Source organism: Amblyomma maculatum, chromosome 1 (assembly GCF_055883805.1).
Source record: "Amblyomma maculatum isolate TAMU_Amacu chromosome 1, ASM5588380v1, whole genome shotgun sequence".
NCBI classification, from domain to species: Eukaryota; Metazoa; Arthropoda; class Arachnida; order Ixodida; family Ixodidae; genus Amblyomma; species Amblyomma maculatum.
Window position 1 is genome coordinate 93,372,353 of NC_139344.1, and position 18,328 is coordinate 93,390,680.

The window sequence follows — 18,328 nt, forward strand, 5'->3', positions numbered from 1 at the left end:
TTGACGCTGCAATTAAGACATTCACGCCCCCAGATGCCCCAAGGACATACTGTATTTCTAAGGTTTCGCACTTGCACCTTACCTTGAAAGTTCTGCACCATGTATTAAGGCCAATAGTCATTACCTTTGAATAAGAGAAGCTGCCTTTGTTTTGGCAGACAACTCTTTTTGTCGAAATGTCTCCAGCCCCTTGTTTATTTTATTTCGTGCTTCCTAACCTTCTTGCCTTCTCCTACCTACCATGGATCTCACAAACAAATGACAAGAAAGTTCACTGCAAGCCTTATTCTTCTCCCTTGTGCTTCGTTTGTTCCCTTCAACAACGTACCACCGAGACTAGCTTTCAATCCTGCTACAGCACACCACTCCTTGATCCCACAAAGCAACAATTACAAACATTGCAGTGTGCAATACTTATAATATGTACAGTTTGAGAACTTTGACCCTAAAGTTTCTCATATGAATCTCTAAGCTGTATTTAAAAGAGATTACACTAGTATTCAGCATCTTTGCATGCAACAGTGAAAAGCAAAACATAAGCATAGAATCTGACCTAAGCAGTCTTGCGTACATAAAAGAGAAAAACATTTTGACCCTGAAATGATTTCTGCTCACATTTAGCCGAAAAACATCAGCAAGTTTCATAATCAAGGCAATAAAATAAACAGGTGGGTTTATTGCACTCGAATAAATGAACTACAGGTGAAAACAAAACAGCAAAAGAACTTCATATATCACAGGTAGGCCACAAGATGGGCCCCATCCAGAAAACCAGCTGCGTACATAAAAGAGAAACACATTTTGACCCTGAAATGATTTCTGCTCACATTTAGCCGAAAAACATCAGCAAGTTTCATAATCAAGGCAATAAAATAAACAGGTGGGTTTATTGCACTCGAATAAATGAACTACAGGTGAAAACAAAACAGCAAAAGAACTTCATATATCACAGGTAGGCCACAAGATGGGCCCCATCCAGAAAACCAGCTGCGTACATAAAAGAGAAACACATTTTGACCCTGAAATGATTTCTGCTCACATTTAGCCGAAAAACATCAGCAAGTTTCATAATCAAGGCAATAAAATAAACAGGTAGGTTTATTGCACTCGAATAAATGAACCACAGGTGAAAACAAAATAGCAAAAGAACTGCATATATCACAGGTAGGCCACAAGATGGGCCCCGTCCAGAAAACCAGTTGCAGCACATGTTGTCAAAGTAAATAAAGAAACACAAATGAGCAACGTAAGAACAAATACTGTAATACATAAACAAACAAAACAAATAAGGAAGTTGTACTTGATGAAAAAACAATTCACTTCCAGACAAATCGCTGAGAGCGCTTCCCATATCACAGCTGGGACACAAAATGAACCCTGTCCACAAAAACCTGAATGGCCAACATGACGAACAACATGCAAAAAAGTACTTTATAAGTAAATAAGTACAATAACAAACAGCTGTAGTGTACTCAGGTGCAGACAAAGCATATGCAATAGGGTACAGCAACAGGTTTTAACCAGTCTAACGGTCTTCCACTGCTGGATGCAGGGTTGGTGCTTACTGTGTTTAGTTGGACGGAACTTTGCAATACCCGTTGTATGAAACAATGGCCTCTCTAAAGGTTTTGTGGAGGCAAAGGGCACATGTAAAGAGGGGTAGTACAAATGGGAATATACAGATGCAAATGCTTATAATGGCTCCGGAGGAATCTCTTGCTCCTCTTGAGCCACCTGGATAACAATAGGGCCATACGGCTGATCTTGGCTGAGTTCCACCACTCCTTGCTGATGCAAGCCTACAAGGAAAACCACAGGGCGTCAAAGCAACACCTTCCAGTCACACAGCTCTACCTGACACTACCAAGTGCATTCTGTTAGCCAGAATTTCCCAAAAACAGCCAGAAACAGCGGTCCTTTCGTCACAGGTGCACAAAGCTTATCATAAAATCAGGGCACACATATTGGGCAACTTTGAGGCTGAAGACAAAGTTGGGCTGTGCTGATGGGTAACATAATTTTTAACAAAAAAAAAAGGCTAGCTTAAGCTAGAAATAGTAAAAAAAAAAAAATTGTTGCCACAAGCTGTCCTTGCACTTTTTTGCACGCGGATCCCCCAGGTAGGGCTAAACTAGCATAACATTTCAAAATGGCCGTCACAGTCTTTTTGGTCTAGAAGCCACGAGTTTGAAGCAAGTGGCAGGCACGAGAATGTTCCAGTTTTAAATCCAACTTTCTAAAAGAGTTTTTTTCTGCTAAACAAACATCACCATGAAAAATGAAAGCCATATATGCTGAATGCGGATGAGTATGCGGTCCAGGAAAGCTTTTCGAACGCAGTACATTATGCATACAAAAAACTTGGGGAATTTGTCATTCAAAATAAGCTTCGACAAGCTCATAATAAATGGCTGATGTTATGTCTATGCCGCCTACAAAGACATCGTTACTGAAGCTAAAAGATAACTATATATGGTGGCAAGATAGTCAGAAAAGATAAAACCGCATGTCGTGCTGCTTATCGCTCCGCCCCTCGGCACACTATCCTGAACATTCTAATGATTAACTGTCGAGCATTGCAAACAAAAGTGATGCACTTGCTAGCCTCATCCTTTCTTCCAAGCCTCACATTGCAACTGTAAAATATAGTGAAGTTCTCCCTTCGGCTTTTACGGTTTACAGGCGAGATCGAGACAGGCATGGGGGTGGCGTTTTTCTTTTAGTTGATAAATGCTTCCCAAGTGTTTTAATAAATAGCTCGAATATTGACTGTAAAACTGGGTGGTGCCGAGTGAGTCTGCATGATGCCATACATGTTGCATTTGGCGCATTCTATCGTAGCCCTGGTTGTAGCAATCCAGATAGTTTTATTGCCCTCTCTCGTGACCTCCAAAGTCAGACGACGGATTATATACTTGGTGGTGATATTAATATGCCTTCCGTGCGTTGGAAGCACAGATCCCCCGTTTTGTCTTCTCACTGTGGCCTCTCAAACAAATTTAGTGATATGATCACTGCCAACGGCCTTTATCAATTTCTGAACTTTCCCACAAGACAATGCGGTGATAGCGTTTTCACACTTGACCTGATATTCTCAAACTCCAATAGGCTGGTGGGGCCCGTCTTACCCATGCCCGGTATTAGTGACCATGATGCTGTATTGGCATAAATTTCCTGCAGGCGCTGGTCACCGACTAAAGCCTTACCACGTAAAGTGTTCTTTTTCGAGAAAGGTAATTATGGTTTAATAACGCACTACCTTGAGGTTTTCTATGAAGAGTTTTTAGACTATGCTAATACTTCTGATATTAATGACCTATGGGTGCTGTTTAGAATCAAACTACTTTCCCTAATCGACAAACACATTCCATCCAAATTCTTAACGTGTAGACAAAGACATAACAAACCGTGGTTCACTCCTGAAATAAAGCGTCTGCTAAATCAAAGAGGCCGCCTTTTCCAAAGGTATATTATCACAAAGGATAACAAAACTCATAGCCAATTAGATGAGTTAAGAAAAAACAATCAAATCAAAGATAGAACATGCCAAAGATGCCTTCAATGCCTCTCGAAGTATAAAGCTGAAATGTAATCCAAAAGAAATATGGAAACATGTAAAATCGACTGCCAAAGAAGAAAGCTCCATTCCTCAGATAGTGTCTCTTGAAGGTCTAATTTCTGGCGATGCAGAAAAAGCTAATCACTTGAATAAATACTTTAGATCCATGTTTTTTGCACCTATTGATTATATCACAGCCGGGTTGATTCCCTACTGCCTGGATAGTATGCCAGACGTAATTATTTCTTACGAAGGTGTCCTGAAACTCCTGCAGGAATTAAAATCTAATTCAGCCACTGGTTCCGACAACATTCCATGTCATGTGCTCAAAATGTGTGCCCGCGTTATAAATTTCTTGCTGTCCTGTTTAGTGTGTCATTATCTTCGAGTGCTCTACCTGATGAATAGAAAATAGTGAACATTGTGCCAGTACACAAAAATGGTCCTCGATGCCAAGTTGAAAACTACAGGCCAATATCACTAACCAGTGTGTGCTGCAAGTCTTCAGAGCACATTCTTTACTTTTCTATATTTTGTCATTTGCAGGATCACCAACTTTTTGTCAAATTTCAACGTGGCTTCAGAGCTGGATAGTCATGTGCGACCCAACTTGTGGAATTTTCACGACATTTTTTTCTCTTTTGATTGTGGTAAACAGGTTTACTGCGTACTGCTGCAATTTCAGAAGGCTTTTGACGTGGTGTCCCACTCCTTGCTGCTGTTTAAGCTTTCTTGCCTAGGTTTGCCTTACAAGGTATTACACTGGGTAATACCTGGGTACACCTCCTATGATAAGCTCCATAAAACCCCGGCCCTCAGTCACCAGCGGCTGCGGAACAACTGACCACGGCGGCGGTCAGACCTGTGACGCAGCAGGGGGTGCTAAGAAAGCCTGGCTCCGCTGGACAGGCCGCCATTGGAAACTGACCCTGGCAACGTTTAATGCTAGAGCCCTAGCTAGTGAAGCTAGTTTAGCAGTGCTGTTAGAGGAACTAGAGGGCATGAAATGGGATGTCATAGGGCTTAGTGAGGTTAGGAGGCCGAATGAGGCATATACTGTACTGAAGGATGGGCATGTACTGTGTTATCGAGGTTTACCAGAGAGGCGACAACTAGGAGTAGGTTTCCTTGTCAATAAGTATATAGCGGGTAATATTGATGAATTCTATAGTATTAATGAAAGGGTTGCAGGCATCATAATTAGGCTTAATAAGCGGTATAAACTGAAGGTTGTACAGGCCTATGCACCTACATGTAGTTATGATGACCAGACAGTTGAAAGCTTCTATGAAGATGTAGAATCGGCAATGCGAAAAGTAAAGACACAGTATACTGTACTAATGGGCGACTACAATGCCAAGGTAGGGAAAAAACAGGCAGGAGACAAGGCAATAGGTGACTATGGCATTGGTTCTAGGAATAGCAGGGGGGAGTTACTAGTTGAATTTGCAGAGCGCAATAACTTACGAATCATGAATACCTTCTTCAGCAAACGGAAGAACCGGAAATGGACATGGAAAAGTCCTAACGGAGAGACTAAAAATGAAATCGACTTCATAATGTGTTCAACCCCCGCCATTATGCAAGATGTAGAGGCAATCGGGAAAGTGCGATGCAGTGACCACAGGATGGTGAGGTCCCGAATTAGCCTAAATCTGAAGAAGGAACGCAACAGATTAGTAAGAAAGAAACCCATAAACGAATTAGCGGTGAGGGGGAGGGCAGAAGAGTTCAGGATCTCGCTACAGAATAGGTATTCAGCTCTAACTGAGGATGGCGACATTACCCTAGAGGCAAGGAACAATAATTTCAGAGATATCATTACTGAGTGCGCGGTAGAAGTAGGCGGTAGGATAGTTAGAGAGGATACCGGTAAGCTGTCTAAGGAGACGAAAGATTTGATTAAGAAACGCCAGAGTATGAAAGCTTCCAATCCAACAGACCAGATCGAATTGGCCGAGATATAAAAGCTAATCAATAAGCACAAGGTGGCCGATATAAGGAAGTATAACATAGAGAAAATTGAGCATGCTGTAAAGAACGGGGGAAGCCTTAAAGCGGTAAAGAAGAAATTGGGCATAGGCAAAATCCAGATGTATGCGATAAGGGACAAAGAGGGCAACGTCATCACTAATATGGAAAAGATAGTCAAAGTAGCCGAGGAGTTCTATACAGATCTCTACAGTAGCCAAAGTAGTCAGGACCGTAATGAGATTGGCGGTAGGGAAAAACAGTCAGACGTTCCACCAGTGACGAAGGACGAGGTCAAGAAAGCACTAGAAACTATGAAAAGGGGGAAATCAGCTGGAGAGGATCAGATAACTACAGATTTGCTGAAGGACGGGGGGGATATCGTGCTAGAAAAACTGGCCACCCTGTATACGCAGTGCCTGGTGTCATCGACGGTACCGGAACCATGGAAGAATGCAAACATTACCCTCATTCACAAGAAAGGGGACTCTAAGGACCTTAAAAATTACAGACCAATCAGCCTACTGTCTGTTACGTATAAGCTATTTACTAAGGTAATCGCTAATAGAATCAGGACAACCTTAGACTGCAATCAAGCAAAGGATCATTTTTCTATCACCATCAATCAGGTGATAGAAAAATGCTCGGAATATAACAAGCCCTTATACATAGCATTCATTGATTACGAAAAAGCATTTGACTCAGTTGAAACCTCGGCGGTGATGCAGGCATTGCGAAATCAGGGGGTAGACGAGCCGTACGTGAAAGTGCTGGAAGATATATATAGTGGCTGCACAGCAACCATAGTTCTGCATAAAGAAAGCAACAAAATTCCTATAAAGAAAGGTGTTAGGCAAGGAGACACAATCTCTCCAGTACTATTCACGGCTTGTTTAGAGGAAGTATTCAGAGACTTGGAATGGGAGCAGTTAGGGATAAGGGTAGATGGAGAATACCTCAGTAATCTGCGATTTGCTGATGACATTGCCTTGCTAAGCAACTCGGAGGATGAACTGCAAATAATGATTGATGACCTAGACAGGAAAAGTAGAAAGGTAGGCTTGAAAATCAATATGCAGAAGACTAAGGTAATGTTCAACAGCCTCGGGAAGGAACAGCAGTTTGCATTAGGTAGCGAAATACTGGAAGTAGTGGACGAATATGTCTACTTAGGACAGGTAGTAACCGCAGATCCGGACCATGAAAAGGAAATAACAAGAAGAATAAGATTGGGATGGAGCGCATTTGGCAAGCACTCGCAGATTATGACTAGCAGCTTACCGGTATCGCTCAAGAGGAAAGTATACAACAGTTGCATCTTGCCTGTACTCACCTATGGGGCTGAAACGTGGAGGCTAACCAAGAGAGTTCTACTTAAGTTGAGAACAACCCAGAGGGCTATGGAACGAAAAATGGTAGGGGTAACATTAAGAGATAGAAAGCGTGCAGAGAGGGTCAGAGAAATAACTCAAGTTACCGACATTCTAGTAGAAATTAAGAAGAAGAAATGGACATGGGCAGGACATGTAGTGCGAACAGAGGATAACCGATGGTCGCTGGGGGTAACAAACTGGATTCCAAGGGAAGGAAAGCGTAGCAGGGGGCGGCAGAAAGTTAGGTGGGCGGATGAGATTAAGAAGTTCGCAGGGGTCAAGTGGATGCAGCTTGCACAGAACCGGGTTAAGTGGAAAAATATGGGAGAGGCCTTTGCCCTGCAGTGAGTATAATCAGGCTGATGATGATGATGATGGACACTGGGTAAAAGACTACCTACATGACCGCAGCCAAAAAGTCGTCATCAACGGCATTGAGTCACAATATGTTCCGGTTACATCTGGCATACCGCAGGGATCTGTGCTAGAACCGGTTCTTTTTTAAAATTTTTATAAATGATATTGGTCTGGGTATAACTTCTAAAATTAGACTATATGCAGATGACTGCGTATTGTATAGAAATATAGAAAATAAGGAAGATAAAAGCGATCTACAAACAAACCTTAACCGGATCATAGCATGGTGCTGTAAATGGAATATGACTAAATCCTAAAAAATGCTCCCATATTCGTTTTAGCCGAAAAAAGGTAAACATCTTGAGTAGTTACTTTTTAAATAGTCATCAAATAGCCACATATCAGGATGTTAAGTACCTAGGCATTTATTTTTCTCATAATTTCACCTGGAACAAGCCTGTTGATTACATGGCAATGAAGGCTGATCGCGTACTCAACTTCATTAAAAGAAATTTTCGTAACATACCAGGTGACGTGAAAGAACTGTATATCTCAAACGTGCGCTCAATTTTAGAACAAGCAAGGGTAGTGTGGGATCCAGCTACTAAAATCCTTATCAAGAAACTTGAAGTGATACAGAATCATGCAGCACATTTCATTTAAACACTTATGATTGTCACAGCAGTGCCAATGCGTTAAAAAGCATTTAGGATTGGATTTCCTACAGCTCTGTCCCACCTTCTTCAGATTAGTCTTTTAAACGACATTTTGGCATTGACCGTAATGCTTACCTTGCACCTCCCACATACATTTTCCATAGAAGAGACCATATCCGTAAAACATGTGAAATTACCTGTCGGACATCTGTATTTAAATCAGCTTTTTTCCCACGCACAATAAGTGAATGAAACAGCCTCCCAAACGCATTAGTTTCATTAGATGACAATAGCTTTCCAGCCGCTCTTGAAACACATTTACGGGGACTAACTGATGCATCACCGTGCCATGCACCATAAGCTATTGACTGCTCTCCTTATCAACAGAGAGCTTTTACACGCTACTTTTTCGCTATATATATGTATTTTAACCCTTTCATGACTTGCACAGCATTTCCCAAGTGTTTGTTACTGTTCTTAGCTGAATTGTTGCTGGGTTTTTTGTATGAATGTAATGTACATCTGTTCACAGTGCTTTTGCCTTTCCCTTTGCGTACCCCCCGTACTCTAATGCCAAGTGGGGCGATTTGTACGTACTCAAATAAATAAATAATTAAATAAATAAAATTGACTTTTACTCAGAGAACAGAAGAAAAAAACAATGCGACACTGCTTTCTGAGTTCAGTGCAGAGACTAAGGCATCAAAATGGCACCATGCGTATGCATAGAGGCGAGAAAATTCGCACACTGTACACTCAGAAAAACATAGCCTGGCACAGATGATCAATATAGTGCAATGGTCAGTTTAGCGGCATAGAGCGAGTCGTTATCCATGAACGTCATCTAATTCCACCACCCACTAGTCACACACTCCATCAACTGGTTTCTTGGGTTTATATCCTTTATTCAACACGTGCTAGCTGGACTGACTTGAAGCTTTCCTCAAGCTTGGAAGAACCGAGCCCATGACACAGGAAGTTAGAGCCACCCTTTGCCAAGACATGTTTATTTTCATTGCACCAAATTTTCAGTGCCACTTTAAGACTTCAGTGCAATGTACGCATGAAAGGCTGCAGTTTGTTTAGCACCAGTGGGCATTGGTTTCTTTGTTGTCATATACTAAGGAAGCCAAAGAAAGGGAGAAAAGGACAAGAAGCGACAGTACTTGCTCTCAAGTGGATTAGCAGACACTGCCATTTTGACGTGACACTGACAAGTTAGGATACTGGGAGAATTTATCGAGGCTACTGGCATTATGTGTCCGCCCTATCCAATCATTGGTTGGTTTGGTTTGTGGGGTTTAACATCCCAAAGCGGCTCAGGAGATGAGAGACGCCGTAGTGGAGGACTCCAGAAATTCCGACCACCTGGGGTTCCTTAACATGCACTGACATCGCACAGCACACGGGCGCCTTGCTTTTCACCTCCAACGAAAAGTGGATGCTCAGGCCAGAATTCGATACCACATCCTTGAGAACAGTAGTCGAATGCCATAACCACTACACCACCCCAGCAGGGCCCATCCAATCATCCACAACTTCAAAGCACCACAAAGGATGGGTATCTAAGTCAATGTTTCACTCAATTTTCACACGCATCATATATGTAAACGAAAAGCAGAATGGCATCAGGAATTTACGTAGAATGTTGATGTCATTCTGCCTGTTGCTGTGTGCGTTTTTTTTTTTACTTGGAAAAGCTATGTCATTTGAAATAAACTTCATTTGAGACTCTAGAGCTCTCTAGACTAGAGAGTCTAGACTGTCACTGTACCTGTCTCTCCCACTGTTTGGTTCACCATTATAGCACTATATAAGCCCTGGTCCAGCAATTATCCCCCGCTGTTCCCTCTCCCAATGAACGTTCGTTTCACACTTGCTTCTCAGCTCGGTACTACGCAAGATGAGCCAAAAAAAAATCAACCAAGAGACGTACGCAGCAAGGAGCCGAAGGTGGCAGCCACAGTTCGCCTGTTGAACACCTCCGTGGGGACCAATTCCTCGAATGTGCATGTGCCACGCTCATTGCTCGCCTCCTGCAGCCGCTGCCACACTGGCAGGGATGCCAGTGGTTGCTGTGGTGAGGCTGCAATAGTCACACACAGGTTTTCAATGAACAGCAAAACATGGACAATGGGGCTCAATACATTTCTCACAGTGCCCTCCAGACACCTACCAAAGCCAGTAAGGCGCACACAAGAGGCCTAAACAGAATGGCCATTGTTGCTCTCAGTCTATATAAATTCACCACAACACTGGGTTGAAAAAAAAAAAAGAAGGGGCGATCCTGCGTGCAGAAGCAAGGGGCGGCAGCCTCGTGCACATTAGGTGTTTCTGGAACTTGCATGCGAGACTGGTGAAGGAAAAGAGGGCAGAGTTTTCCAGCAAGCCCTGGTGAAAATCCTAACTAGTCCAATTGTTTAAGGAACGATTCAAATTTGACCAACTTCAACTGTGGCCAATTCAAGCCCCAGTTAGATTCAAGTGGAACCAACCAGTAGTAACTAGAGCCATACACCACTTGTATCAGCCAAAATTTCACCAGGGGGTGTTATTAACACGAAAGGGCTTCAAAGGGCTAAGAAAGTGCCAGTTTCGAGAAACAGAATAACAGCTTGTGCAACAGCAGCAAGCCGACCAAACACCTCTCACTACAGAAGTCTTGAAGCCTAACATGGACAAATTTCAAAGCCAGCAGACACTTGGAAAGTTTGCTTTATTGTGACATTAGAGCAGCTGCAGTAATGATTGGCTGTTCCACGAGAGAAGAAGAGTAATTTCTTCACTGCTATATGAAAATCTGATGAGTGTTGCATTCAAAGTTATTGTGCTTTTTTTTTCTGACTGAAAAACAAGTGCGCTTTGCAAACAAAGGCTCATTAGAATTAAGTTTATGTATATATGGTTTGTACGCAACTGTGTGCAAACCAATATACTTGCTTTTCTGATTGCGAAACACCAAAAGCAGAATATTTTTTTGCTTTCAGAAAAATTCAGGATTTTTCATTCTTACCAAAAATGAGATGCTTTTTGTGTTACTCAGCTGATGAATGCAGCAAATAATAGAGGGTTTACAAAAGTAAGTCTGGCAGCCATGAGTGGCACGCTGATCCCATGCTGGCAGCCATATTTTGTTCGCTCCGTCCGTTCGCTTTGGTTCAATTCGTGTCCGTCCATCAGCGCTCGCCGTTCTGTCCGCGCTTTTCATGTTGTAACCTAGTGTGCTGTGCTTGGACCTCTCTTCTGTCCCTGGCGGTGTCTATTAGCGAAGCCAAGAAGCGTATTTTGACAGCCGAGGCGTAGCGGTTACAAACTGCTCTACGAGTCTTGCATGGGCCCCTCGTCGATCCGTGCAGAGTCATCCGTATCCAGGTACAATATCTAGAGTTTTGTAATGTGCAGATTTTTTTTTGTCTGTGTGCCTTTGCTATTTACTTTAACGACTATGAGAGACGATCGCGAGTCTGCTTGGTTTGTGCATCACCGTCGCTCATCCCACTGCTACCAGTGGGATACTTGTTGGTGAAATGAGCGAGAATGCAATCTGTTTTGAGATGAAAGAATCGTGCATAATTTGACGTAAGTCAGAATGGCGCTTAACACTTTCCTGCCTATGTCGTCGACGCAGTTATTGGCACAGGTCTCGGAAATAATCGGGGGCTGCGTAAAAAAAAAAAAAAGAAAAATGTGTAATGGTAATTTCTGCTTCCAGTGAGTGAAGACTGATTGGTGTGCAATATAAATATTTAATTAATTGACAAATTAATAAAATAAATCAAGAAAAGAATAAAAATAAATAAAAATTGAGGGTTTAAAGGTGACAAAATGCTCAGAAGGAAAAACCAGTACTTGGTGATGCTAATGAAGAAAATTTAGAATGTGTAATTGATTAATTGAAATAATTGAATGTGCTCAAAGGTGTCAAATTGCTCAGAATAGAAAGGAGATTGTTGCTGACCCTGAGTATTGGTGTATAAAAATATAAAACATTAAATAAAATAAAGAAACTAATAATCGAAATATAAAATAAAAGCTAAAAATTCAAAAAAGGGAAGAAAGAAAATGTGTGTGTGTGAGAGAGAGACGCTATCGCGTCATACCCTTAACAGCGGAGCTTAACCCTTAACGGCGGAGCTTAATGTCCCCCTAATGTTTTATAACAGTAGTATATAATATAAATCTGACTTTATGAAAACAGCCAGTTGCACCAAGCACTGACACTTCACAGTAATGTTAGTTGACTTTTCAAATTCCTTTTTGTTTCAGCCGAGTTCCTCTTCCTCTGAGTTCCTCGAAGCTTCCCATGACAGCACTTTCATATGAGGTTAAGGCTCCAAATGTTTGCTATCTGACAGAAGGAATAAACAAGAAATTGGCATATTTACTAAATCAAGTGAATTTCAGGTGGCTGTCAATTAGTCAACTATCGGGCAACTCGATAAAATGCACAAAAGTGAAAAGCAAACTTCGTTATTTCATCGGCCGCACTGGCAGGTATGAAGGCACAGAATGCAAACCTGAGCTGCGCGCTCTGGACGTGGACCAGACTTCGCATGCATTATCACGTGATAACATCTTTCGAAACGGACTGGACGTGAGCATATTACAACACACTAGTGGGATGTCATCTTCTGCTTTACTAAACGCCGCGGGTTTGGCAGCAGCTTTTGCAGCGTGAAACACGCACTTCGGGTGCACCAGACAGCCGTATTGCTCTCTGCACCAAGCACTACAATTTCGTACGACTGTGAAAAGTACTTTCGGTAATCATGCCCTTATCTTATATCAAATACACAATGGTAAATGCAACCTACGTACAAAAGGTTTCAAAGAACGTATCTGAACTATAGCGTTCGGTATACATGCATTGCTCCTTCTCCCGTGTCCTCCATCGAACCATAAGCTTATCCTTCAAGTTGACAAGGCTCCATAGCACGCAAAACAACCTTGCTGTTTTAGATGATAGCACGTTCTGTGAGCTAGCTCCCAGTCAGAGGGACGTGCAGTAATGCTTTACATGATGCAAGTGATACTTGTAAAGCCGATCAGAATGGCAAACGAGTGGTCGCATACACGCATATAGTACCTTGTTTCCGTGTGCATCTACGACGGTACGCTTGCTGCAGAAGAGTACGCAGCAACATGCTGGCATCATTCCGAATAGAGCTTGATGCTAGCAGCGACTGCTGTGATGTTAAAAAATGAAACATTCGCTTGTGATCATTCCAATGCACCTTGCAGTGCAAGCACGGGTTCCACTAAGGCGCACGTTGACAGCGTACTCGATGGGAGGCGTGGGCAGACTGAACAAAACATGGCCGCCATGCACAGTTTCTGTCTCTTTCACTAGATGGCGCTAACTTTTGTAAAGCCTTTATTGCGCACACAGATTTTGTCACCTGCAATGATGTTTCTTTGTCAAGTTACCTAGTGTAATGGGCAGCACTGACTAAAAATGAAAATGTATTTGTTCATCTTGATTATACCGTAACGACGATGATAGCGAACGATGACAAATTACAGCATTTTGACATCACAAATTTTCTAACACTGCACCAACTTCTTTGAAAATTTCTATATATTCCTGTAAAAAAGAATGACTGCTGGTGTTTTTCCCTGCAAATCTAAATGGTTTTCTTGAGGCTTGCATAGGCTGTTTAAGTTGGATGAGTTACGTTCTGAAGAGATACAGTGACTGCTGTCTGAAAGAAATACCATTGAGCAAGCACTAAATAATGCAGTAGGTTGCAAAGCCATAAAAAAAAAAGCTAGACAAGGCCAGAAACCAGATGTATGTTGCGAGAAAAGAATGTGAAAGTCAACAGCCATTTGTCTAGGTTAATTCAACTATCACAGGTGTTCGAATCTTTGGCTCCACTAAAGCCTACAGAAGCCAAACTGCAGTGTAAAAATATCTTGCACAACGCTGTTGACAAGTCAAACCTCGATATAGCGAACACGGATATAACGAATTATTGACTATATCAAACTCTTCCGAAATATTTTTGTCAAACACGTGTATTTTTACCATCCCATAGCGAACGCGGTTCGGCATAAATTGGATATTACGAACTTCGCGACGCCAAGTACTACCTCACTTTAATAGCAGGAGGCAGGCTTCGTTGCACTACAAGTGTGTTGTGCGGCGTAGCAAACATTCAGGACTACCTCGCAGGCGCTGACAGCGCCACAGATGCCATGACGGCATTGAGAGTTGACAGCCAAAAAAATTTATGGCCTCCAAGATCACCCCTGTGTGCAGAAGTGACCTCGAAGGCCATGAAAAATTGTTCGCATCTCGCAATCGCTGACAGCGCCGCTTCAGCAGCGGCAACAGTGGCGCGATCAAATGTTGCTTTTGCCTTTTTGGTTTTTGCGTCGTTCGCGTTTTAGTGTTAGCAGCGGTGTCGCGGCTTGGCCGTCGTAGCATTCGGTGGAGGCTGTGTCGGTCGTCGTGTCGAGTGTGGTGCGCGGGTGTGCGTAGTGCTGTGATGGCAGTGAACGTGATAAAAAGAGCAGCACTGACGTTAAAGACCCAGCTCGAGATAAAATCAAGGCCTTCAAGGCAGTTTACAAGAGGAGACTGATTGACACTCTCTTCTCGTGAAGCTTCGTATGAAGCAGGACTTGAAGATAGACTTTCTGGGCATTAAAGTGGCATGGGACAGCATCAAGGCGAAACGATTGCCAACTGCTTTCGGCCCATAGGTTTTGTTCCAGCAGAGGCCCGTGCATCAAGTGACGATGGGGACGATCTTGACGAAGCAGAAGCAGAGGGCTCCGCGAGCTCGATGAGGCCTGGAACGATTTTTCGCGTTTTGTTGGTGACATGCCCGCAACAATGACTGTAGAAGACTTTGTAGGCGACGACGATATCGCGGCGACCATGGCTGTACTGACGAACGTCGAAATCGCTGTGGAAGTTTCTGAACATCCCCTAGACGAAGCTCAGGCTGACCCTGCAGACGATGAGAACATTCCGACTTCACAAGAAGCGCTTGCTGCATTAGATTTACAGCGCAGCCACTGCAGTGCTATTGAGAGCAGTGGGTTTGGCCTTGTTGAGTGTTTGCAAACTGTGGAACAGGGCTTGATACGAAACACGATCAACACAACAGGCCGCGATAACGCAGTTCTTTGCGCATAAATAAATGGACGTGACCCAAGTAGGCACCCTCCGAGTTGCTGTGCCTTCTCAGATTGAATTTTGCTGCTCTTGCATGTATTTTCCATGAAATTTTATATTACGAATTATGGATAGAGCGAACTATTTTCCGATTTTTTAACTGTTCGTTATAACGAGGTTTCACTGTATTTCGAATAAAGGTTAAGGAATGTTGACGAACACAGTGTCGCAGAACTCAGTGGGAGCAAGCGTAAATGTTCTTTGTTAAATATCTGCTCCTCTGATCCATTCTTTCATGTCATAGTCCAGATATGCACCAAATGTAGGACATATCACCACTGCCCTTTCGTAACAACTCCTGCGCAGATTCTCAAAGAGCTTTGAAGAGGCATTCACGAGTGCTTGCTAGCATCTTACAGCTCTGCATGTAAAGAGCTTTGAAGAGGCATTCGGAAGTGCTTGGTAGTACCTTACAGCCCTGCATCCACCCACTGACAACAACTACCGTGAAGGACAATCTTGGAAAATGCACTACAACTGTATAAAACACATATGCGCATTATTAGCATAAGATTTCTTCTCAAAGTAAGAGCTCTGACATACCTTCCTCCCTTAAAACAACAAGCACCTATCAAAATTGTTGACTGTCAAGCAATTGTGTTGTCAAGCCGAGCCAGTCAGCCACGTAGAATCTGGATGCAATAATGGAAAGTGCGAGGTAGAAATCAACGGTGCATCTTTGCATTAGAAAATTCATCAAACTGCTTACACATCAGTTCCGCTAACGAAAATTTGAACTGCACAGCTTTCACCTGGCTCGCTGGTGGTTGCTTTCCCGAAAAAGCAGTTGGCAACATGAGAGCAAGCTTCTGGTTCTTCAACAAATCTCCACAGCATGCATCGGAGTGAGATCCAGTACTACAGGGCTGCTTGGCTGTTTGGCTTGCCACTTAGATGAGCCACTTAGACAAACAGGCTTACCTTCAGCAGCTGGGGCCTCTACCGGCAACGGGGGCGTCGCGCATGGCACTCTGCGAGAAAGAACATGTGGCACTGCTTCAGCACACATGGAGGGAAAAGGCACCACATCTAGTGCAGCAGTGCACACAACCTGGCCTTTCTTAACAATTGCAACTGAAAGGGGTAGAGACGCCAAATATTTGGACACCTTTTCTTTCTTTAATAGTGTGTGAGACAACAGCATACACGAGTCACAATGTAAAATTTACCTACACCAGATAAATGACTTAAAAGGGAATTTTATTTACCACACGCTGTCTGAGTTTGAACCGTTGAACGATGACTGTTACTTGACAGACGTGGGCAATGGAAAAAAATAAATAAAAGTGACATTTTTGCAATTCCAACTTTTGGGTAGGCTTGCACAAGAGTTGGCAGGAATTAATTGAAATAAACATTTGAGTTTCTCTACTCCTTTAAAGCACAGTGTTCTAACACAACAGTACAGAATTTAGCACAGCACATGGAAGAGCTCGATGCCCTAGTGCTCTGAGCATAAAAACACATTAGGTTGAGTAAGCACTCCTATCCTTTTAATATGCAACACAAATATCTGAATGCAACATCAACCGTGTTCTCATTGGCAGTGACCTTGAGGTACCCTTTGAGCCCCAAGCGAGTACACCCGTGAGAATTAAGCCAAGCAACGCAGTTCCCTGTGATGCAGAAAAAAAGAAAAACTGCCCCTAATTTCTTTCAGTGTGAAACTGGCTATTGCTATGGTCTCAATTGATGGCCGTCACTGTGATAGCAGTTGGCATGTGGCATGAGCACCACCCCTTAGTTATCCTTTCGTGATAATGGCATGCAGACAGTTGCTATGAGCAGCTAAGAGTTTTGTATACTGGAAACTAAAGGAAGACCAACTGAATGCAGTGAAGATAAATGACAACTGCTGCCATGTATCTGGCTTCTCTTGTGCATGCTGTCTCAGTGTAATAACCAGGGGCATGCGAACAGTGCTTCTTCGAGAATTAGATTATTAATAATGTTTCCACCGTACAAGATTGAAAACAGGATAGCTATAAACAGAACAAAATATGAATGTAATAGTAATGAAATTGAATCTAATATAGATAAATATTTGTGATTATTTGCCACTTGAGGAAATATTTGTACAAATATTCAAATATTAGTTCAAATATACAAATACTGGTTCAATTTAGCTAGTAATTACAGCTAGCAGAGTTAAAAAAGCTGTAGCTGTTGAAAGACAACAGTGACCTTTACTGTGAAACACACGGCAAGAAGTAAGTATGTAGCTCCGACATGATCATTGCACATGCCCAGAGCTTAACCCTTCTGCTGCTGACAATGAATGCAAACAGAATAGCACCACATCTCAGCTGCTGAGAGGAATGAGAGTAGTATTTAGAGAAAATACAGCTGTCTGGGTGGAGAGCACTAGGTGACTCGCATGGTCACCTGACTTATGCCCTAGACACCCTGCATTCATACAGCTACAGTTTGGACATCATGCAAATGCAATATTAGAAACAAAATATGCAATATAACAGGAAGACTGCAAGGTTTTGTCATATAGCAATGAAGATAAGTATGTAAAAAGCATCTCTGTTACAAAACAATCAAGTGAATATAAGAGATAACCTGAAATAAGCTCACTTGTACGAATGAAAAGAAAAATATCCAGAGAATAAGCAGTGCATGATCTGCTAAACAACAACAAATAAATTGACATTGCTTTGCTATACACACACAAGCTGGTTTAAACATAATTCATTAAGAAAATCTTTGTTTTTGGAAAGCAGACAACAGGTTTTCATGACATCAATCAGGTCAGGATAGATGTTCAGCAGATTAGGAATTTGCCAACTGAATAACTGCGTTCCATGAATCGTCCTGCATTATTATTTGACAAAACTGGTTTTCCTAAATTCATAATGCAGCTCATGTTTTGTATGTTTCAAGATTAATAGTGCTGGACCACTTAAAATTTGAAAAAGCAACCTATGACAATTGCAGCTTAAACAAATTTCAATGCCCAAGATTCGACTTGGCCTAAAATTTGACTTGGCGTGACAGTGAGTCACTCCTTGTTAAGTTTGCAATAAAAAGCTCACTTTTTTTTTCCTGCTGATAATTCAATCTAAACTCTAAGCCACTGCCTCCAATAACTGGCTTAACCCTGCTGCATTGCCCAGTACCAGAGGCCTTATGTTGGAGCACCAAGAACGCCACCACATGAATGAACTGCGTCGCGGCGATGAATGTGCAGCAGCACTAATCATGGCATGACATCGCATTA

At 42.4% G+C, this 18,328-nt stretch overlaps 1 protein-coding gene across 6 annotated transcripts in view; it reads right to left on the bottom strand.

Annotated features, from left to right (window-relative positions):
- Nucleotides 1-597: 597 nt before the first annotated feature.
- Nucleotides 598-18,328, bottom strand: part of LOC146203200 (uncharacterized) — a 105,436-nt gene continuing 87,705 nt past the window's right edge. For all 6 annotated transcript variants that reach the window (XM_084588559.1, XM_084588556.1, XM_084588557.1 and 3 more), the window contains 3 exons: nt 16,024-16,073; nt 9,853-10,002; nt 598-1,799 (listed from right to left, as the gene is read on the bottom strand). In XM_084588559.1, the coding sequence (XP_084444685.1) occupies nt 1,693-1,799; nt 9,853-10,002; nt 16,024-16,073 (307 nt within the window). In that variant the 3' untranslated portion in view covers nt 598-1,692. The remainder of the gene's footprint in view (nt 1,800-9,852; nt 10,003-16,023; nt 16,074-18,328) is intronic.